Source organism: Haliaeetus albicilla, chromosome 25 (genome assembly GCF_947461875.1).
Source record: "Haliaeetus albicilla chromosome 25, bHalAlb1.1, whole genome shotgun sequence".
NCBI lineage: Eukaryota > Metazoa > Chordata > Aves > Accipitriformes > Accipitridae > Haliaeetus > Haliaeetus albicilla.
In genome coordinates, this window is record NC_091507.1 from 9,855,372 (window position 1) to 9,879,069 (window position 23,698).

Below are 23,698 nucleotides of genomic sequence, written 5' to 3' on the forward strand. Positions count from 1 at the left end.
AGCTATACAATATGTGCATCTACAGAAGTAACTAGCTGAAATTATAGGAAGTAGTGAAGCTTTTGGAGCCCTTTTAGTATTGCGCATTCCTTCATTACAGCACATACAGCAGAGAAGCCTCAGTTTTACAAGGAGCCTTTTGGTTGTCGGATGGGATTCAGACTGAGAGAAGAGAAGAATCCCTGGCCCTTCTTGGGAAGGTGAGGAGAGAGAGGGGATGCAGTACTAACTTTATAGTGCATTAGTTGGAGCTGATAGTTTTGGGCAACCTGTTTCTTTCTCTGGTACAGGCTGTTATCCCTGTGTTGACTGACATTAACAGTACAATTCAGTTGTCCAGTTGCAAGTTGCTAGTGGCATTTAAGAAGCATTAGTGTGCTTAGAACATCCACGTGGCAGATGCAGAGTGAGAGCTGTGCTCTGAGCTGGCTGCCGGATACTGCATGGAATATTCAAGGGCATTTTGGTTTGTGCCCTACATGGTATTCTCACTAGATGCCTGTATGTAGGCACCAAATAAATCTATCAGAAAGGATTGTGATATGATCATGCACTAATGCAAATGAAGCATTTTTGTAGTTTCTTCTTTCACTGACTTTGAGAAACCAGCATGTAGAAATAGACAGCATCTTTCAGTATAGGGAGAGTTATTTTGCCTTGCAATGAGAGGTTTGTATTCTATATGTGTTTTTAGAGTTGAATAAATATACTGTCTTACAGATTAAATATTACATATTTTTACAATAAGCATACTGTATTCAAAGTCATGCTTAAATGTAACATTTTCATCTTGGAAAAATCAGTTTTCTTCACCTGTATGTCTGTCTGCAGTTTTGAATCTGTTGCTTAACTTCATAATCATGGTTTGGAACATGTTTACAACAAACAAAAAGATGAAAAATAAATAAATAAAAAGCCTTTATTGTATAAGTCTATTTAAATAACACCCAAGGAAGATACATGTACTAGGATAGGTCTTACTCAAAATCCTGAACTGAGATCTCCACATGCATTTAAGAACAGCTTTTAGCCTGGACTAATGGAAATTACTTATTGTGCTCTCTGAGGTATCTGAAGTAAATTAGTAGTTTCTGAAAAAATATAAAGCTTCTGATGAACAAATAGTTCTGTTGATAGTCTTTCTTCTTCTCTTGGGACCTTTTCCAATGTAGTCTTCCCTCTGCCCCTACCTTTCCTTTTAAAAGAAACTTTTTTTTTTTAACCTGAGGCTTTAAATTTTCCTAGCTGTGGATTTTAAAATGCTTTATCTGTGTGTAGTAGGTTTTCTTGAAATGCTGATTTACCTCATGTTACCCGAAACATTCAGGGGATGTTGTTAGTCTATGATTGACACCCTTCTCCCAGATGAGGCACACCTCATGGGGCATCTCTGAGGAACTGGAACACCTGCTGCTTCGGTGGCAATCTGAGCAGCTCGTGTAGGAGCAGCTATCCAGGCAGACCTTGTAAATGGGGAAAAGGGGAAATAAAATAAAATAACCTTGCTGTCTGGAATGAATATAACAGTTTGATTCTGTTAAGTAAGAGATGGTTTGATTGCCGGTGCTCAAAAGCATGCTAGCTACCTGGCTGTGTGGTACCAGTCCAAGGAATAGGTCTTCAGCCCAGTTTTGCATAAGGGTAACTGCTAGGGCTCTACTAAAGTGCTGATGTGTAGAGCTGGGTTTCTAGAATGAAACGAGGTGTTAATCCACTTACATACATTATTTGTAGTGCTGGTGGTAAAGTTACTCAGAGAATAAAATGTTGCTGTCCTTATACTTCCCAAAAGTTCGGGAGTCTACAGTTGAAAGGGATTTTTGATGCCCGGTGGCACTCTTGTTCTAATCTGATGCCTCGTTAGCTGAACCACTGAACTAAAGACGAGGTATCAAAAGTTCTAATTTACAGGATTCTTAGAAAATTACAAACATTGACTCTTAGGTGTCACAGATTCAAGGTAACTTCTTCCTCTATGAAAAAAACCCTTGTAACTCAGTTGAGGCAATTCTGCAGCTGTGAGCAGGAATGCTGGCTCAAATGTAGAGGGGAAAGAAAGGTTAATTCAGGCTTTTTTTAGCATGTGTAACATTCCAGTGAAGGTTCCTGGGCTGGAACCCTGCAAATTAAAATCTGCTGTCCGTAAGCACCTAGTTCTTTCACTGACTTAAGGAAGGACTTTGATTGTGGTAGGAAAGCTGGGTATCTTTACAGGCACTTTGACAAAGGTGATAGAGTAACATGAGGGTTGGAGGTTTTGGGGGACTTGGGGAAAATTTGGGGGGGGGGGGGGGGGTTCCCCCCAATTCTGGTTGGAAATGAGAGATGGAATTCAGGATCTTGAACATATTTAACACTAGGACAAGCCACCACATAGCATTAACCATTGTTTTTACATTTGAATAGTGACCTTGGGATGAAAGGCTTCATATTTAATGGCTAATTTTGAGTTGCCACATAACTCCATTGTTACTTTGCTTGTCTTTGTTTCTCTGCCTTGTTGGACTTTCTTTTGGAAACTAAGTACAAGGTTAATTCTTCTTTACTGAAGCTAAATGCATTTAAATAAATAATTTCTTTTGTTACTGGTCATCTACTTTTTTTATTTAGTAGTAACGGTATATCACAAATTCTTGAGAAACAGATTTCTAAGCTCTCGTGCCATAATTGTGTATAGTTTACAAAAAAAAAAATCCCTCTGCAGGAATCATTTACTACCTTTATAAAATGAAGCATTTTTTAGGATTTAAAATAAAAACCAACAATTTCACTGTAATTAAATTAAACAGATTGGTGGCTTGTAACAAAGTTGTCATGCTTATTTCAAAAGTTGGAAGCTGTAAAACTAGAAATATTTCAAAAGCAAATTCTTTCATGACCTGTCTGTTAAGCTAGAAGTTGAAGTTTTTTCTTCTGAAACTGATAATATAAGCTGAGTTATTTCAGATGTCTCCAAAAAGCTGTCTAGTGTATTAATCTTGCAACTTGATATGTTGAAGACTGAAGTTTTTCATTAAATTTTTAACAGCCTGGAAATCTTTCTAAATGACAGGTTTTGGAAATGCTCATGAATTTTTCCAATGTGCTCTCATTCTTAAATAGCTTATTCAACCTATCACCAGAAATCTTTTTGAAGGTGTGTTGTAACATAATACCAAGAGATTCAAGTCATCTGAGGATGACTATTAGACGCGATCGCATTGTACTTGACTGTCAAATGTGTATTTATCTATTTAGGTTCAGACAAAGAAGGAAGAAACTTTGCCACCATCACTTAGTCAAAACATTCCGACTTTCTATTTTCCTCGAGGATGTCCTAAGGAAAAAGTGAATATAGATGCTGTGATTGCCAAAATTGAGAGGACTTTCTCTGAGTTTCCAAATGAGAGGGCAACATTAGAAGACATGGGGAAGGTTGCAAAGGTGAGAACTTGCTGGCTGTCTGCTTTTAGTACTGTACACCTGTGGAAAGAAAACATGAGTTCTGTGTGCTTTGTTTTCTTGCATTGTGTTTTCATCTCCTACAAGGTAGTACCAGTAAGACATCATAGTCAACACTGTTGACAGCAGAGTTAGTTAATGCAAAGATTTCCACACCTATCTCTCAAATGGCCCTACATTTTGCTTACAAAAAGAAACAAACATTAAAACAAAACTTGAACTGTTTTTTTTAGTTGCATAAACAACCGAATACTGAAAGGCACATTGGATGTGGTTCTGTATTCTGTATTGACCAACAGACTTAAGGCAAAAGCACTGTTAAATATGCATTTTGTTTTCAGGTGTCCATGCTGTTTTTTCTCATTCACCATTGTCATGAACCTCCATTGTAAAGACATTGAAAGACAGAATGGTTTGGTAACTTGAGATTATAGCCCTCTAGTTATTAATGAAGAGCTAATTTAGAGTTACAGTAGAGTGACAAAATACTAAGCTTAGAAAGCAGCAAATATTTTTAAACTTCTGTGGAACAGACAATAAGCTAATTAAATTTCCATTTTGTTATATTGAATCAATGCTTGAAATAATCACTGCAAGTCATGGTCTTGGTAATGAGTCTCAGGTTCTCATCCCTGTTCCTGTCACTTTGCACTTAAAGTCCATGGTCTAGAAAATAGAAACAAAGACGCTTCACAAGAGCAGGACTGGGCGTTCGGAAACTCCTTGTTTGCTTCACCACAAGTGTTTAACCGCTAAGCTAAACAGTAGGATTCCTGCCTCCCACACAGGAGTGGGGAGAGGTGGAAGAGTCCCTTCCCTCTCAGCAAGAAAGGTGGAAGGGTCCAGTCACCTACAATTCAGTGATGAAAGGCACCCTCCTGAAGCACAGGGAAAAGCCTTTCTGTCTGAGGACAGTATTTGTCAAACTCGCTTCTTATTTTTTTAAAGTACTGGTTAAACTGTTGCATGAGAAATAACTGTCCTTTTGCTCCAGTGACCTTATACATCTTGCAGTATTCACAGTCTTATTTGAGAGCCGCATGAGATTCTCAGAGATGCCAGCATGACTGACTACTCCGAGTCATAGTCAGTTTTAGGCAAGACATAGGTACTTGGCTGTTAGGACTGAGGAAGCTTGGCTGGAGCAGGCACAGAAGGAGCTCTGTAGGTGTATGTGGGAGCATTGAAGTTGTGAAGGTGTAACTGTTGGGTATCCTGAAGCAAGATACTGCTGCTCAGGGCAGGCTGGCCTACTACTTAAAATTGGATAAATTATATGCCGTGCATATGCAAGGATGCAAATGAGTTGAGCCATCCTCTGAGCCAGACAAATGTAAATTTGCTCTAGTTCAGAAGTTGTGTAACTGTTTGTCCTGTCTTGAGCTCAGCTCAAAGATATCTAGCCCTTTAGCAGAGCTTATTAGCATGGACTCTGTTCAGCTGCTTGGAGCATGGACAGAGCAGACATGTGACTGCATTCAGCTATTAGGAATGCTGCAAGTTGCCCTATGTTGTGCTTTCTACTTTTGGATTTCAGCCTAAAGCAGTTGCTTAAAATTAATTACTTTGGAAGGTGCAGTTGGTTTCAGAAACAGTTTTTTAAAAATCTGTGCCTTAATGTTTTCTTCTTAACACTTGTAAAATTTAATTTTTGAAAGATTTATAAATAAAAGAGTAACCCTCAGATAAGCAATGAATAAACTGACTTGATGTATACTTTAATTCTAGGCTTGTGAATGCCCACTTTACTGGAAAGGTCCTTTGTTTTATTGTGCTGGAGGTGAACGAACAGGATATGTGTCAGTTCATAAATTTGTTGCAATGTGGCGGAAGTAAGTAGATTACTTTTTTTAGAAGTACTGCATTTTAATTGAAATGTGATATTTTAAGCTCTGAATGAGATCCAATCTGTAAAGGGGAATAAACCACTTTCCCATAATCAACCATTGACAGCAAACTTGTACCTGGTAAAATGTAACTAAATCATCACTTTAACATAAACAAATCTTTATTTACAGGGTTTATAGATTTTAAAATGTTTGGTAAATGACTGGCTGTTTATGGGAAAAGTGTAAACCATGGCCCTAACTTGTAGATGCCAGTTCTGGACAAAATGCTTTTTATTCTTTCTAGTTCTTCTTCCAGTTCTAACTTAAAAATGTCCTTTCATGTAATCAATTACATGGTGTACCCACCTTCTATAATGTAAATGTATGAGACCAGTACTGCTTTGATAAGTTTACTTGGAGTGTACTTTGACATTTGTAATTAGCTTTTGAATTACATGCTGTGGTTACAGTTTCATAGGCCTTGCTCTAGGATACCTGTATGAGGTAGCATGAGCAATTTTCTGTGTAGAGTATTAAATGGAAATACTTACATTTCAGAATACTTCAGACCTGCTATGATGATGCTGCAAAGTTTGTTCATCTTCTAATGAACCCTGGATGCAACTACTTGGTGCAAGAAGACTTCATTCCTTTTTTACAAGTAAATTGCAACTGAAACTAGTTCTGGAAACACAACAAAATGATGAGCTGGCAAAGCCCTGAATTGTTTGAGCTAAACATACTTTTTCATGGTCTTAATTAAAATTCATTGATAATATTCAGTGTAACTCACTTTGCATGGTCCACTGAGATGCTAGTGAGGGACTTCTTTTACAGTTAATAATTTTGTATAAGGTGAGGTCTTTTGTAAGAGCTACAGTAAGATGCATGGATTTAAAATTGCTTGCAGGAATAGCACATGTATTGGAGAATCCTTACAGTTTAGAAAGGCAGTTGAACTTAAGTCAAGGAGGGCCTTTGGAGGGCACAGGAAAAATGGCATATGAATTCAAGATTTAATACAGCTTCTCTCAAAGAGCAGCAAACAACACCTTTACTAATGAATGAATAAAACCTAAATTGGTTTTTACTGAATCATAGCCACAGAATTACAAGCTACAACGGTCAGCAGTGTTCAGAATCTTTGGCCCATCTAAAACATAGGAAAGCTTTTGTTTATCTGGCTTCTTTAAAAGATAATTTTATTTTTTAAAGTCAGCAATGTTATTTACACAAAGCGTGTTGTAAATGAAGTTACTAATGATTGTGGTAGTTAATTTGAACTGGTTTGGTTAAGGAAGCAGATGTGCTATTCTATGCTAATTATTTTATATAGTCACTAATGATTACTGTTTGGGATATTGTTATTCCTTTTTTTTTTTTTGTAGGATGTGGTGAATAGTCATCCTGGCCTATCATTTTTAAAAGAAGCATCTGAATTTCATTCTCGGTACATTACCACAGTAAGTGATTTGTATTTGGAAAAGCTATTTTTTAACTAAGAAGTTAAGTAGGAAAATCAAAATTATTAAGATTAGTCAATCTGCATAAGCACCTTTGTCCCTTGAGAAAAGTTGAGTATGCTGTCAGTCTTCATTTCTACATAACTAGAAATCTCATTAAGAAAGACTCAATTTCTTAAGCATCATCGTTTTTCTTAACATTTATAAGAAATTGTTGAACTTAATACTAGTAAGAGAAACACTGAATTGTAATAGTGTAGGATAAGTTAATGACCTTTAAATGAACAGCAGACTTATCTTAAACACTCCATTGTGGCTATAGACTGTACTGATTAGAATCCTGACCTTACTCTGGGATTAATTAAATGGAATTCTGAATGAAAGGTCTATATTAACATGATTATGTTCAGTATTAAGTAAAATAATGATAATATTGAAGCTGCTTGCTACTTTCGTGTCTGGGGATTTTTCTTTCTAAGCAGGTTTTATACATGAAAAGTTCCATTTCTGTCTTCCTAGGGTTATGTGACTGAAGTATTCTTTCTGTACCCAAGGGAAAAATCAGTGACATTAAATTTTCTCAGCTGTAGACTAGGCAGCCGATTCCACTGAAGTCTCAAAAGATTAAAACTCTTCAAAATGACATTCAGTTCACTTTCTTTGTGCATGTGAAAAATAGCTTAATGAATATTCTCGAACAAAAAACATGCAGAGTTGATCATCTTTTATCCAGCTTATCGTTTGACCCAGACCACAACTATGGAAGCTTTTTTGAAAGTGTTTAGTTTTGGTTCCTCGTATCCTTCTTACACAGACTTGCCAGCCTATCAAGTATGTCCTGCTGCATTAGGTTTTGCTTCTTGTTATATTACATGAGCTCCCAGAACTTTCTTGTCAGATGTGACTGAAGAAAATGTTCTGCCTCTGAGTAGTTTTCTTTTAATGGATTCTGGGTTGTATCAAAGCCTTCTCTGCTTAAAATTGTGAAAGCTTGCTGCCTGTCCTGAAGGACCATAGGAGGGAAAAGGTTCTGCCGTTTCCAGTTACTTTTCTTTGGAGGAACAGCTTATTTGAGTAGGCCTGAGTCTAGCAATATTGAATAAATTAGTGCTGGCAGTACTTTACTAACAAAAAGTCATGATTTAACCCTCAGCCCCACGCAGCTGCTCACTCACTCCCCCCGGCTGGGATGGGGGAGAGAATCAGAAGGGTAAAAGTGAGAAAACTCATGGACTAAGTGTCGTGGCTTAACCCCAGCCAGCAACTAAGCACCACACAGCCACTCACTCACTCCCCCCCCATCCAGTGGGATGGGGAGAAAATCAGGAAAAGAAGTAAAACTCCCGGGTTGAGATAAGAATGATTTATAGAACAGAAAAGAAGAAACTAATAATGATAGTGATAACACTAATAAAATGACAACAGTAGTAATAAAAGGATTGAAATGTACAAATGATGCGCAGGGCAATTGCTCACCACCCGCCAACCGACCCCCAGCCAGTCCCCCAGCGGCGATTCCCCACCCCCACTTCCCAGTTCCTAAACTAGATGGGACGTCCCATGGTATGGAATACCCTGTTGGCCAGTTTGGGTCAGGTGCCCTGGCTGGGCATGAGAAGCTGAAAAATCCTTGACTCTAGTCTAAACACTACTGAGCAACAACTGAAAACATCAGTGTGTTATCAACATTCTTCACATACTGAACTCAAAACATAGCACTGTACCAGCTACTAGGAAGACAGTTAACTATCCCAGCTGAAACCAGGACACTAAGATAAAGACAGTTTAACAGGGAAAGTAAAAGCTGCGCACACAAGCAAAGCAAAACAAGGAATTAATTCCCCACTTCCCATGGGCAGGCAGGTGTTCAGCCATCTCCAGGACAGCAGGGCTCCCGCACACGTAATGCTTACTTGGGAAGACAAACGCCATCACTCTGAACGTCCCCCCCTTCCTTCTTCCCCCAGCTTTATCTGCTGATCATGTTGTCCTGTGGTCTGGGATACCCCTTTGGACAGTTGGGGTCAGCTGTCCCGGCTGTGTCCCCTCCCAACTCCTTGTGCCCCTCCAGCCTTCTTCATGGCTGGGCATGAGAAGCTGAAAAATCCTTGACTTAGTATAAACACTTGACAACAACTGAAAACATCAGTGTATAATCAACATTATTCTCATACTAAATCCAAAACACAACACTATACCAGCTACTAAGAAGAAAATTAACTCTATCCCAGCCAAAATCAGCACACAAAATTTAGTGTAGTCTTCAACAGACATCATTGTTCAATCAAAAATCCCCAAAATAAACTAGTATTGCTGTGAATATAGCAACAATATTTGGAATACTATTCTGCAGATCAAGAAATGGCAGGAGGACACTCTGCCCTTTCTTGTCGTATTTTAGGATGGAGTAACTGTTGCCCAATGCACTCTTCTAAAATTCTGTCCTGCAAGTTATTACTAATAATTGTAGATGATTTTCTCCAAGATGAAATAAGGCATTTTGTACCTGTATTCAGTTAGCTTTACCTTGCTACATGAAGCTTTAACTAAAGGATTTTGTAAGCACTGCAGTTAAGATTTAACATCTGTTCGTGCTATTAAATTAAATGATCCATTCTTCTCCTGTCTTTGTATATACATATGTATATATGTATATGCATACATACATTACATACATCTCTTTAGTGAAGCAAGTGTCTTGTGAATGGTGTTCAACCATGGAAGCAATTGGTTCTGTCTTCTAGGCTGTAGTATAGATAGGTTGGTTGGTTGGTCAGACTAGTGGTAAGGTTCAGTACATATTTCCAAGATAAAGCTGAAATATATTACACTTTTGCCCTGACAAATGAGGTACTACATTTCATCTGCAAGTATGTCATATATATATAATCTGAACTATGAATTCTTGAAATTGTAGTCTTTGTATTGCCCCATTTCCTCTCCCTTCTGACAAAACACTGTGCAGCATAGTAAAGAAGGCAAGTCTCTGACAATTTGCTTATACTCTGCTTCAGTTCACTTTAGAAAATCATTTTTAAGTCTGTTCCCAGTTGTCTTTAGCAAACATTCAATTTTGTTTTTATTTTTAGACCAGTTAAATGTATAACAGATGAGATAATGACATGCAGATGGATTAAGTTGCAAAGCTAAGGCAAAACCTTTTTAGAAAAAATTGCTTTGTAGTATAAGCCAAAAATAGGCCTTCCCTAAACTCACAATTAGAATTAAGCTAATTAAGTTTCAGAAGTAGGCTAGTCTATTCTCCTTTCTGGATTTATTGAACCAGCTGTTCTTATTCAAAGTAAGAGCTGTAGAGCTTGCTGCATGCTACAGTTTAAGCTTTATTTTAAAACTTCATGAATAAATTACTCTTCTGTTTGTAATTTAGAAATGGTTGGTTTAGTTTGTTTAAACTATTGATTTACTAGAATTAGTGTGAAGTGATAAAAATGTAAACAATGAAGTCTTTAGTTGGGAAGAGGTTTTGTTTGGGGGAGAAGGGTTCCTAAAGAGATGGGGTTTTTTAGCTAGTAACTACTGTGTTGCAGATGAAATGCTACACTTGCCATATTTAGTCTTGCTAATTAGCAGGTATAATCAATCTCCAGTTGAGCAGTTATAGTTCATAATATGTTTAGATTTTTTTGTCTGCTTTTGTTAGTGGTAAATGACTTGACTTGAAATGTATATCTGGTTGACTTAAGTCAAACTAATTCAGGTGAATACTGAATTCAGTTAAGAAACAGAAAAAACATACTTTAAAGTCCTATGTTTTTAACTAAAACTAAGCAAATTATGCTGAATGCATGAGTTTACCAAAATAATGTACATGTACAACTGATTTAAACAAAAGTGTTGGATACTCAACTGAATGCATTTGTTTCTGGTTCCAATAGCAGTCATGGCACAAGAGCTATTCATCTTTCTTGCATAGATCGTTTTGTTCGTCAGTGAGAAAACATACATGTAATTTTTTTAATACTATTAACAGGTTTTTTTTCAAGTAACTTTAAATAGATTAAAATTAAATGGGGGGAAAATGTATTCTCTCTGCACCTGCAGGAAGTATTTCTGTCGAATGTTGATTTGTTGTATTTGCAGACTTCAGAAGTAGCGACATCCCCCTGTACTCTGATCCTTAAACAGTCCCAATTCTATTTCTGTAACTTCATTTATGAAGTAAAATATTCTTATAGTAAATATAGGTCTTTAAATCTGAAGTAATAAGATATATTAATAGGTTTATTAGGTGATATCCTGTAGATCTGGAAGACTCGGAGGTAGTGAAATTGCCAATAGACATATTCTGGATAGCATACAAGGATTCTGCAACTTTACTGTGTGAGATATGGGTACTGCAGCACTGAAATAAGACTTCTCAAGATGAGTTTAGATATAGATTTAGAATTGGTTTGGTAATATGACATTTAAGAGAAGCATCAACCTGCTAAGTAAGGAGAATAGAAATAGGGGAAAGACGGAGTTCTGTAATGTATCTGAGCTAAGACTTATCTTTGACAAATGTTTGGGAAGGTATTTAGTTAGCATGCCTAAGATCACCTTTCCATTTTCTGTTTCTTGCAGGTTATACAGAGAATATTTTATACAGTAAATAGGTCCTGGTCTGGGAAAATAACTTGTAACGAGCTCAGGAAAAGCAACTTTTTGCAGGTACGTAATATCTAAAATTTTTCAAGGCAGATGTTTCTGCAAGTTTAAAAACTGCATTAACTAAATGCTTAAGAGAGTAACATAAGTAGCATTTCTTCCCTTTCCAAAAACTAGTGAAGGCTCAGTTGCGTTAATTCTCATATGCTAGAATATGTTTAAATGTCATCCTTTGTCTAGAGCTGTATATATGCATATGTGTTTTACAGAAGTCTAGCTGATCTCATTCTTCTGTGGACACACTAGTTTTCTACCTTGTGTGTTCAGTCTTTGCTGTCAGGCAGCATGGTGTGCACTGTCTCTGAAGATAAAAATTGTTCCACTGAAATAGCATTAGATGTTAACTTGGTTATGAGAATTCAGATAATTCGAAAAATGTCTTACAAATTCTTTAATGTGTTCTATTTATCCTTCTGATAATAGAATGTGGCATTATTGGAAGAGGAAGCTGATATTAACCAGCTGACAGAGTACTTCTCATATGAACATTTTTATGTTATCTATTGCAAATTTTGGGAGCTGGATACAGACCATGACCTCTATATTGATCGGAAGGATTTAGCTCGACATAATGATCATGGTATGACAAACAAAGCACCTTTGCTTACATGTATTAAATGACCTGTAAACTTTCAACTGAGGAAGTGGTTAACTGCCAAGGCCAGTGTTCATGAGTCTGTTAGTATAGCTGATCCTATGGACTCAGTGAAATAAAGCAGGATGAGTCATCTCTGATGCTGCTTTGTTTCTAGCAATACCAAATTTGAGGAAAATTCTGAATTTGAATTCTGATCTTGGCAAAGAAGTAGAGGAAAAAATCATTTAAGTCTTGGTATATTAGAAATGGCTGCATTTGGCAGGTTTGGTTATTATCTTGGAAACAATCCATTTTACTGATACTATTCAAGTAGCATGGCTCTTATGGCAAAGTATGGAAAGAGTAGAACAAGGCAAACATACGTTCAGGTACTTCACTTATTTTAAAGTTTTGCTAACTCAGCTGCAGTACATTTTGTTTTAATACTACTTAGCAACCTTACATTTTCTGCATTCACAATATACAATGACTGTGATTCTGTAGTCTTGCACACTTGTACCTATTTTAAATATTCTTGTAGCTTGTATGGAACTGTTGGGGTTTTTTGGATGCTTTGTGTCCACTGTCATCTTAAAAGTATTCACTTCAGGACTGGAAAGCTTATGTAAGCACAAAGTGATTACGGAATATTATCCCACATTAAAAAGAATAAACACAATTCCAATTGCTTCTGAAAACTTGGCTCTGAAGTCTCACTACAGTTTAGGACACTGTGGAAGGAAAGCTTCTTTCATTTGAGTTGTTGCTCTACTGAGTTAGTACACTGTAGAAAGGAAGTAGAACTGATATGATGCTACTTGCAATTTAGTTTTGCATCCTTTAAACAGTGGAATATTGGTTAAAGCTTAATGGCTGCTGCTTAGTGAGAATTAGACTAAATAAGAGCATAAAATGGATATGATAACCCACCTTTAGTCTTAAATGTCTATTTTTTGCATGTCAGAGTTAGATAATCTGGTTTCATCAAACCCTTCCTTTCATACTGCCACTAGTCTAAAATTAGGCTAGATCAAACACTTATATGTAGTAAGAAAATATTAAACTATGTAGCTGTTGTTGAGAAGGTTGAACAACTTCAGTGTTTCAAAAGTAGATAAAAAGCAGCAGCAGCACATATGTCTGAAACAAATTGGCTGTGCTACAATTCTGGGGACAAATATTAAGTAGGGACTAGTGTCCTTACTAGAATAATACAGTGATAGTATCACCATAAGTACATAAAACAGATGAACTATTTGAATGGTTAACCACCTGCTTTAATTATCAGTATTTCTACAATGCTGAAAAAATATTTCAGAGCTAGAATAATGAGAAGCAGTTCTCCTTCTGTGAGAATAGTATCAAGTGCTACTTTGAGTACCGTCCACAGTTCTTCAGGATAAATTGAATATCCTTTACGGAGGCAGTGCTCCGTTAAGACATGTCTCTAAAATCCCTGAAATGGTTTCAAAATAGAAGCATGGATCAGAACCATGTCAAAAATAGACCCATGTCAGAATCAGTTAGGTATGCTCATTATGTATGAATGTGCCAATTCTATTTTGGCTCTTTGCCAAGGTCATATAAAATGTAATGGCATTTGAAAACATGATTTACTTGTTAAAGAACTGGTAAATGCTGTCTTATTAATCAGCCAATTTTTTTACTTTTATTACACTACTATTCCTGTATTAAGTCCGAATTCAAAGTTGGTTGGTTCTAGCTTTGCTTTGGAGACTTTGTGTTAAGTGATCTTCTCCAAGAGGACTCAAAGGGATTAATGAGCACTACACTTGACCTTTCTCACAGATGTGTATATATGAGGGTTCCAATAAACTCTTCAACTAGACAATACAAAGCAAAAATAACTTGTATCTAATTGACAGTATTTTAAACCTTTTTTCACAGCAATTTCAAATAGGATGATAGAACGGATCTTCTCAGGAGCAGTAACAAGGTACTTATTTTGTATGCTGATCTAAATCCAGTTTAATATTTGCTTGTTAAATTGTGTGACACTCCTAGAAAAAATGCCTTCCTCTTGAAATGGAGCAGCGAATTTCAAGATTTAGTATTGTAGTTTAAACTCTAGTAGTACTAGAGTGCTCTTGGAACCTTTGGCGTAGTCCCAAGTTCTTTACTCTCCTTTCTTTACCCATATGAACACTTGCTATTGGATATTGTATGGTTTAGCAGGGATGGGAAAGAGGAAGGGAAGAAATGTGTGTTGTTTTTCCATCCCTAAACCTGTAAAATTTTCAAAGGGAATTGGGCTTTTCAGTACTACTTGCAAAATCAATGTTTATTACATCAACAAATTTACAAAAATGCCTCCAGTAGAGTTAATTCATATTTTTGACAGTCATTCTTCATTTTTCCCACCGGGATTGACTTCCTCTTGTGTATTTATGGCATTTTACTCATTTTTGAAACATTTTGCTAGCACTATATCTGAAGCTAGAAAGTGACTCATAAACAGAAATAACAAAAGCTGAAATGAGTGAAATGACACTTGGCAGGCATATGTCTAGAGCGTACTCCTTTATGTGAGTTTTTTTGGGCAAGACAAAACATATGCTGTATTTTTCTAGACATCTTGAGGAAAAAACAGCAAAAAAATGGATTTTAGGAATGAAATGTAATATGTCTAGGAACTGCCTACCTGACTTCTTGCTAGACAGGTTGACCATGTGTCTTCAGAATGTATTTGCATGCTCTATTCTGTGGTATGAGAGTAGAAACAGACAATTACATTCTTGCCACGAACACTTATTTCCTGAATGTTTTTCGTTCATTTTTATCTTCATATTTCCATTCCAGTGCTTTGAGCTAGTGGAGTTCTGTACAGCTTTAAGTTCTTATCACTTCTACCTGAATAGAAATTCTAAAAAGCATGTGTATATGTATATAATAGATTTTTTTTTTAAATTGAGATAACTCTTCTCTTAAAAATTAAGCAGTGGTATTGCTGCCCAGGAAGGAAAGCTGTAGGTCCTTCTGGACAGAGTGCTACCTTCCTCTTCCAGCTGCTCCCTTCCTCTTTACCCACTGCAGTAGAAACAACAGAGCACACAGGCTCCTTATCCTGAATGATCAAAGTAGTCTGTGACAAGTAACCTTATGAACACTGCATCATTTAAAAGTAAAAAAACAGTTAATAGCACCAAGGGAAATAATCCTTAATTTTGGTTAGTAAAAACTAGGTGTCTTAAAATAAATTTTTTATCTTTTTCCTCATTGGCCTTCAAGAGGTAGAAAAGCACAAAAAGATGGGAAAATTAGCTACGCTGATTTTGTCTGGTTTTTGATATCTGAAGAGGACAAGAAGACACCAACTAGGTAAGAATGAATTTATGTTTTAACAGAAATAAAGACTGACTTTATTGGGTTTTCCAGTCCATAAATTAGGGACCACTGATGCTCAACTGGAACTCTGATGGAAAAAGCTAAACTATAAAAACATGAGTGGAAGACTTGGCCCCGTTCATTGCATCGTTCTTATTTATCAGTGTCTCCTGTTGTTGCTGCTGTACAGGTCTATTTTAATGACTTTTAAGAGGATAATTAAATGCTATTGTTCTGTATGCTCTGTGTGGCCTACTTACAGACAAGGTCATAGATAAAGGAAACTGCAGTTGTTTCATGATGCTAGTGACTTTGGGAAACTATACAGCTAGCATTAGCTGTAGGATATTGATAAGAAATCTGTTGTGTGACATGTCACTGGCTTGTTCAATATGAAAAAAAGAACTTAGGTTTTGATGCACAGTTCAATTTTTCATTGGCTCCCTTGAGTTTTTATGTAAAACCACATGTTTTAGTCCTCTCCGCCTTCACCACTCAATTAACAAGTGTGTTTTCAAATGCAATAATGGATGGCATGGCAAATACAGGAAACTCTTATCACAATAGGTGGTGTTTAATGACTTTCTATGGTATTATGGAATGTAGTCTTTTAAGTCTAGTTTTGCATCTGCAAGTAGTGTAGCCTTTAAAACAGGCAACATAAATTCCTGAAATTCTGTAATAAGTTTGTGTAAACAGTTCTTTGCTATTAATTATTGAATTTCAGCATTGAATACTGGTTTCGCTGTATGGATCTTGATGGGGATGGTGCTTTGTCTATGTATGAATTGGAGTATTTTTATGAAGAACAGTGCCAAAAATTAGACAACATGGCCATAGAACCTTTGCCATTTGAAGACTGTTTGTGCCAGATGCTGGATCTTGTGAAGCCACAATATGAAGGTAATAAAATCTTTTTCCATCTGTAACTTCTGTTTCTCTGGATTAGGAGTTAGTGTACCCTTAAGAGCACTCAGTTTGTCATACAAAGAATATACCTTTAGGTTGTTTTTTCTCTGAAGTCTGTTAGAACTTAATAATCGAATGGTCTGCCAACTGCAGGCAGGCATTCATTTTCATACTAAAATTTAATATGCTGCTTTAAAATTCCTTGGAGGCTTTTATTTGGGGCTTGTAGCCATGTTTAGTCTTAAATGAAATCTTGTCACTATCTGGCTGAGGTGATGCTCTCAAAAAAAGCTCTTGACTGTGCTGTTCACTTCCCTCTTACCTGTTCCAGTACTCATTTAATTGAGTATTTCAGAGGAAACAGTTTCTAAACAGTGTTTGTCTCTGTAGCTCAGTAGTGACTTATTTTAGGTTAGAAGCCTAAGTTGCCCTTAAGAAATTCATGTCAAGGGACTTAAAAATAACAGAATACTAACCTGTTCTTAGTTTTTGGCTATTTTCTACATTCATTTGAAGCTTCACAGACCTGCATTCTACTCTCCTGCATTTGACGTGTATGGTCTTTAGCTGATGAAACTTCAGTTTATATTTTACACCTGGAAAAAAATTATGAAGTCAGCATGATGCTCACTTCATATTTGCCCTTCTGTGCTGCTCAAAAGTAAAAAAATTTTTGCATGCCTTGGTAAACATATTACTGTGATGTTCAAGAGTGATATCTTGCATGTTCATGGCCTCTTACCTCTGTGCTGTTTCTGATATTTGTCTCATAAGTTGATAAAACTGTTGTAGCCATGATGGATTAGTCTTCAGGGATTTGTTGAACTCAACACAAGTGAGGTCAACCTGTATCTAAACTTAATGTCTCAACACGTGAACACAGTTAGCACTAATAACCCTTATTATGGCTATACTTTTTAATGTGAATTTCAGTGTGTAAAAGGATTTGGAATACAGTCTGGTTGCTATTATTGTACAGACTCTGCATTGCAATAAATTTAGAACTTGCCTATTTGCTCTGGAAGTGTTTGATAGGAGTAGCAACCTGTATCGCATATACTAATGTTTGCTGTTTTTTATGGTAAAAGAAAATTGTTGGCCATCTTATTTAATGCTTTTGTTTAGAAAATGTAATGTTGTGCTAGTGTTTCACATTTAGACATTTCTAGATGAAGCACTGAGTTTTTCCTACTTGAATGTGAAGTGTCACTTTTAGTTGAGTGTGGAAGAGGGTGGTTCTGTTTACTGTATATACAGTTATGGTTAGAGAATCAACTAATAATAGTCTTGCTTATTGCCCACCTTTCTAGTATTAAGAATACTTAAATTACAAGAAACTTAATTTTCTTTTAAAAAGGCGGTTGTCTTTTATTGAGACATGATTTTTTTTGCATGCTAAGGGAATTGAAATAACTCAAAACTAGAACTTAAAGCCTTATATTCTTATTTAAACCAAGTTAAAATGGATTTGCTAGGTGAAAACACATTTCTAAAGGCAGGAAAAAAATGTAAATTAAAAAGGAGTATTTAGTTTGTTTTGGCTGGAAGCTCAATCCTAGATATCAGTGGAATGAAATCTTAGACCAACACTGTATAATGCATGGAGCGGTGGGAAGCATTTAAGATGAAGTGAAGCAAGCTCTGAGGAACACATTTATGTTATATGGTTTCCTACAATAGCCTCCTGAACTTAGGGGCTCCCTTCCAGTCTTGTCTGCTTTTCAGAAGCATAATGTATGTTTTCAGCAATGTTTCTGTTCTGCATTTCAAATGAAAGAAGATTGATATAACTGTTCTGTATCATGAAGATGATAAAAGGAGGCTGTGAAACACAACCAAGATGAGAGTTATTTAGGGCAACAAAAATGAAGGGCAATTGTGAAGGGTTGATGTTTTTTATAAAACCTGAGTGATGTTTAAAAGGTGGATTAAGAAAAAATTCTTCTGTTGTTTTCCCAATACAAAAACTAGCAGCATAAAATGGTATTTCGCTTGGTAGATTTGAAACAAAAGAAGGTACTTTCATACAGTTATGGCTAAACTGTGATACAGTTTGCTACAGGATGTTCTGTGTACTGAAAAGCAAATTCTTTAGTTTGTGGAGGCCTGAAATTATCTCATTCTTTTTTTTTGTTGGTCTTGTAGATGTCTACCATTGCCTCTCAATGAGTGTTAGGCATCTAAGCTCCCATTGCAATAAATGGAAACTGGAGAGCAAATCAACGAACCAAATATAGGTGCCTAACTTAAATTGGGAGCTTATATAACTGGGACTCAAATTATTTGCTTGGTTGTGGAGAGTTGCTGCCACTTGAGATGGCTCGATACATCAGACATCTGTGTGGGTCTGACAGATATGACACAGGTGCCATGAGAGATTTGTGTCATTCTGGAGCATCAGCTATAAGCCAGGCAGAATACACTAAGGCACTTCAGATAGCAACAGACACAAGTGTGGCAACCATTTCCAAATGGGATTCGGATTTTGCTTTCCTCTGATGTCCTTGAGTTATACTTTGTTAGAGGCTGGGACACTATGCTGAGGAAATGTTGTTCTAAATCTGGCTTTGATTGAACTCTTCCATAACATCTGCAGTTAGCCCCTCTTCAGTTGACAACAGAAGATTGGCCATATTTCAGGTGAATCAGTGACGGGGAGTTTTAAGGATAGCCATCTGTCTTTCCCTGTATATCTGGTATTTTTCGGTCTTTCTGCAGAAGCTCAATATTCAGCTTTGAAATAAGGTAACATTTCTGAGCAACCTTACAAATACCTCTAACACTTAATGGATCCATTTATTTGAGTCTTTAAAGTATCACTTTATAAAGAACCAACCAAACAAAACACCTCTGAGCATTTAGCTTTCCTCTCAAGCAGTAAATATTGATCAGGCTGGACAAGTGTGGCAAACTAGTCTCTATGAAAAATTCATCTGTATGAAGCATAGTCACATACAGTCACCTCTGTCATACATTTTTTCTTTTCAAGTCAGGGAAGAGAAATGGCCACTGCCAGAGGATATTCCTACCTAAGCACTTCTTGGGAAGGAATGGCTAGCTCACTGGAGACTTCTGTCTCTTGAGGAAGCCTGGACAATTATCTTAAATAGTTTTTAATAGCTAAGTGACAGACTGCATCTCACTCCAACACATTGAAGGATGGTAGGATGACAGTTAAAGCAAGTAACAAATCTGAAAAAAGTTTTGTCCTCTTTGAAGGACACATTTCTAGGTATGTATTTCATCTATGTGCCTTCTCCCGTTGTGTTGAGCATGAGTGACAAATGTTCTTGAGCATAATGATGACTTAACTTTTGTATAACATTCCTCCTCTTTAGAGAAAGGATAACTTCAGCTTTAAATATCTTATCTTGTAATCTTCTTTACAGGAAAAATTACTCTGCATGATTTAAAGCGATGTAAGTTGACAAATGTGTTTTTTGATACTTTTTTCAACATTGAAAAATACCTTGACCATGAACAGAAGGATCAGTTTTCTATGTTGCGGGTGAGTATGAAGTGTTCAAAGTCTTTTTAGCTGTGGGCTTAATAATTAATATGTTTTTGTATAACTTGTAATGTGATTGTTTAGGATGGTGAAGGTGAAAGCCAAGAGGTCTCTGACTGGGAGAGGTATGCTGCTGAAGAGTATGATATCTTGGTAGCAGAAGAGGCAGCAAGTGACCAGTGGAATGACGGGTAAGAATGTAGCAGGAGGGTTGGTACGAATCCTCTCTGCTGATGTAGAGCCTCACCATTGCTATCATCCTTGATGTGATTTTTGTAGAATGTTGCTGTTTGTCATGTTTAGCCATGTGCTCAGTGAGGGAGGAAGAACCTTTCTTGTATCTCAAATTAAACCTTCCTTGACAGTTTGTGATTACATTCATTTCGTCAAAGAAAAGCTCCCACTTCAAATTTTGGGAGGGAATAATATTTGAAAAAGCTTCAGCTCTAAACAAAATACAACATTAATTTTTGCAGCTTGTTGTTAAATGAATGAAGAGCTTTGCGGGGGGGGGGGGTGGGGGGTGACAAAATCTCACTTCTGAACTCAATTATATCAGCTCAGATGTACTTTTTCCACAGTCCTCTAAGAGTAAATAAGATAATAAACCTTGCTGTTTCAAAATCACTCCTTTACTTTTGCTGTGTAGCTTCCAGAACCTTTTGGAATCCAAACTCCTGAATTTGCCATTCATTGTTTTAGTTATTTAAAAAGATAAGGAAAACAAGTATAAATTTAACTTGGTTTAGGCCTTCAGTTGATTGACCCATCTAGAGAAAACACATTTTCCTGCATTTCCTGCATCAATATTCCATTTTAAAATATTTGATTCTTGCAAGTGTTTAGAGAATGACTAGCTTGATATTTAAGAGAGTGCTTTAAATCCTGAGAAAGTAAAATCCTCTTAACACATTGATTTCAAGAAACTTCATTAAAGAAAGCATATGAAGGAAGAGAGAGGGGAGGGAGAGAATTGTTATCACTACCCAGCCTCTTCAGCGTTAAGGGGGAATCATACTCTTAACCCTTCATGGAATCCTCTTCTAGAATTTATAAATATTACAGAATTAACAAGCCAAAAAATAACTGAAGCTTTGTTGTGCTGTGAGTTAGGCAATACTAAACCTTCAATGTTCTTTTTATCTCCTTTAATCTCTTAATGTCATGGGCTAAGTTTAGGGAAGGTACAGAACAGGTATGTACATTTTTGACAGTTGTTTCAGACACTGTAAGGCTGAGTATAATAGCTTAAATTTGATGGATCAGAGGACAGAACAGTTTCTACAGCTACTGGCTGACAGATGTTACTTATTTGTAACTCAGCTGACAAAACTAGTGGGATTCTTATAAACCAGTGAAGGATTCAGATTTTTGGCCCTCTGTTTTAGAATACCCTTATAAAATTAACATGTTTAAACCATCAGGAGTCAAAATATTAAAAAGTTACTGGTGGACTTAGACTGCTCCTGAGAGGATCAGACTGGCCCCTGCAGTGTCTGCCATCATCTCACTGTCTCTCAGAGGGGCCCCTTTAATATAACACAGTAAATCAGTGCATCAGCAGGTCAGCCTGAGAGCCCAGGCTTGACGGGAATGAATGGTGTTTAGGAGACAAGGTACTGTTGAATCTGAACATCTTAAATCTTAACTAGAACCACTTCCTCAAATGTCTTACACCTTTGTTGTTTTAGCCTTATTTTCTCTTTCTTCTGCTGGTCTGTTTACTTCTACCATAGTAGTTGTGTGTCTCCACCTTCTTGTTTTAAGATTCTGCTGCTGTTGTGACTTTCTAGAATCTGAGTGGTAAGCCCATTTTGCCCATTTTCAGATACAAAGTTACAAAATTCAGATGGTTTTTGACTAAATTTGTCTCAAGCTCACCTGAGAGTTGACGGTTAAATGCAGATTTCCTGGATTCTGTTAGGATCCTATTTATTCTGTCTTACAGCTCTTAAAGCCTCTTACAGCTTTGCTGTGGAATACCCTGAGAAACCAGTTCTTCTGTCAGTTGAGATACACTGAGGGTTCAGAAGTATACCATGTGGTCTGTAGAAGCTAATCCTTTAGCTAGATTGTCAAGGAAGGATTTCAGCTGGTCCTCTAGCATTCTGTCCTGATACATGCAGTATCACTGGCAACTGAAACTCATTGGAGGCAAAATATCCTTTTGACATTAGTAAGGGACAGTCAGGTTACTCTGCGCCTCTGATTACGGGCTTGAAATTGCCAGGCTGTTGTAGACAAGTATAATTTTGTAAAGTTCTAAGATAATGTTTAGGCACAATTTCACTCACAAGTGCAAACAGGATATAGAGTAAGAGCCTCAAGGTGCTTTTATTCTGATTCAGTTATGAGCTTGTTGGCTGCAGCTGTTTCTCTGAGCTAGGAGCATCTCTGATTATTGTTTACACTAGGTTATTTTATTTTTACGTATTTCTCACTCCCACCCACCCCACCCCCAGCCCCTGGATGTCTGCTCTTGGAGAAGATAAAAGCTGCAAAATTTACAGCCAGTATTCTTGGGGTCAGATCACTTCTGTTCTTTTCCACAAAAAAATGTATTCAAGGTTTACCTGAAACCGTGGTTCCATGGCTTTACACAGAAAGTGGACAAAATAGAAACTAAAATACAAAATGTTTCTCAAGTTAAACTTTGGTATTATATTTTAAAATTTACCTTAAATTTTCACTTTTCAGTAAACTGCTAATAGGTCTTGAACAGTTAGTTTTTCAGGTACTTCCATGAAGTTTCTCTCTGTGCTATAGGCATAGTCTTCTTTGTATGTCCATGCGATTACAACTTAAGTAATACAGAGAATATTGTAGAACTTATGGTATGTAAAGCAGAGTCCTAATAACACTAAAACTTGAAAAAATGCACCTTCACTGTGTAAATACATTCCTTAAGAAAAACCAGTGTGTTACTGTAAGAATGATGTAGTGGAGTAGACTGGGATATGGAGGAGAGAAGATGTACGATGCTAAAACATCCAGTTTCTCATTTCTTTTGAACCTGGTGTTTGTAAACTCAAGTGACTCTTTGGTTGTAGGTTGCCTCTGCTTCTTGCATTAGCAGATTAGTCACAGATCTTGTAGGAAAAAAACCTGACAATTCAAGAAAAATACTGCACCCTATGGAAGCAGAGCCCAAAAAATCATGCATTTTATTTAATTACTTTCTGTAACCCTAGTTGGGTTTGATGCATAGGCCATAGCTTAACTGTTGGCCCTCCACACAGCTTTATTCAAGTGTTCCTGAAGTTTGCTGCTTTGTTTCCTTGGAGTACAGATTGTAATGCTCATTGTCTCCATTAACTACCACTTTGACAAATTACAAAGTGTTTCAAATATCATATACACAGTGTTTCTAAATTTCCTTAAATATCTTGGAAAGGAGTAAAAGTGATATTCTGTGAGGCCACCAAAGCATTGGAAGAGAGTGGGGTTTTAATTTGACCCAATAATGTTTGAATAACAATCTTCTAAGTATAGGATGGATGGAACCTACAAATAGTATCTGAGATATTCTCATGCTGCCATCTTTACTGACTGGAAAAGCTGCTCTGTATCGCTATGCAATAAACAAATCCAAAAGGTGCCATTCAAGATGCTTCTGTTTAAAAAAAAGAAAAAAAAAATCCTCCTCAAAAGGATGGAATTAATGGTGTGGAAGACTATAAATAGGTGTGTGAGCCACAACTGTTGTTATGGTAGAATATGAATCTTTCTTCCAAATCCTTGTTTTCAAATGCGTAACTCACTAAAGCAACTCTTAGGATGACTTTTGTGTCCTGCTCAAATCAGTGGTGAACTGGTGGGAGAAAGTCAAGCTATTCTGTTCACTGCCTAAGCACTGACTGACACTCACATAACTGAGACTTTAGTATCCATGGGAAGGATGTAATAATAAAAAAAAAAAAAAAAAAAGAAAGAAAATCAGGAACTTGCTGCTTAATCT

At 36.7% G+C, this 23,698-nt stretch overlaps 1 protein-coding gene across 2 annotated transcripts in view; it reads left to right on the plus strand.

Annotated features, from left to right (window-relative positions):
• Positions 1-23,698, plus strand: part of PPP2R3B (protein phosphatase 2 regulatory subunit B''beta) — a 56,299-nt gene that overhangs the window by 30,210 nt on the left and 2,391 nt on the right. For both annotated transcript variants that reach the window (XM_069769938.1, XM_069769939.1), the window contains 11 exons: positions 3,238-3,423; positions 5,170-5,273; positions 5,829-5,931; positions 6,659-6,733; positions 11,318-11,404; positions 11,825-11,981; positions 13,887-13,935; positions 15,228-15,317; positions 16,051-16,226; positions 19,622-19,740; positions 19,825-19,931. In XM_069769938.1, the coding sequence (XP_069626039.1) occupies positions 3,238-3,423; positions 5,170-5,273; positions 5,829-5,931; positions 6,659-6,733; positions 11,318-11,404; positions 11,825-11,981; positions 13,887-13,935; positions 15,228-15,317; positions 16,051-16,226; positions 19,622-19,740; positions 19,825-19,931 (1,253 nt within the window). The remainder of the gene's footprint in view (positions 1-3,237; positions 3,424-5,169; positions 5,274-5,828; positions 5,932-6,658; positions 6,734-11,317; positions 11,405-11,824; positions 11,982-13,886; positions 13,936-15,227; positions 15,318-16,050; positions 16,227-19,621; positions 19,741-19,824; positions 19,932-23,698) is intronic.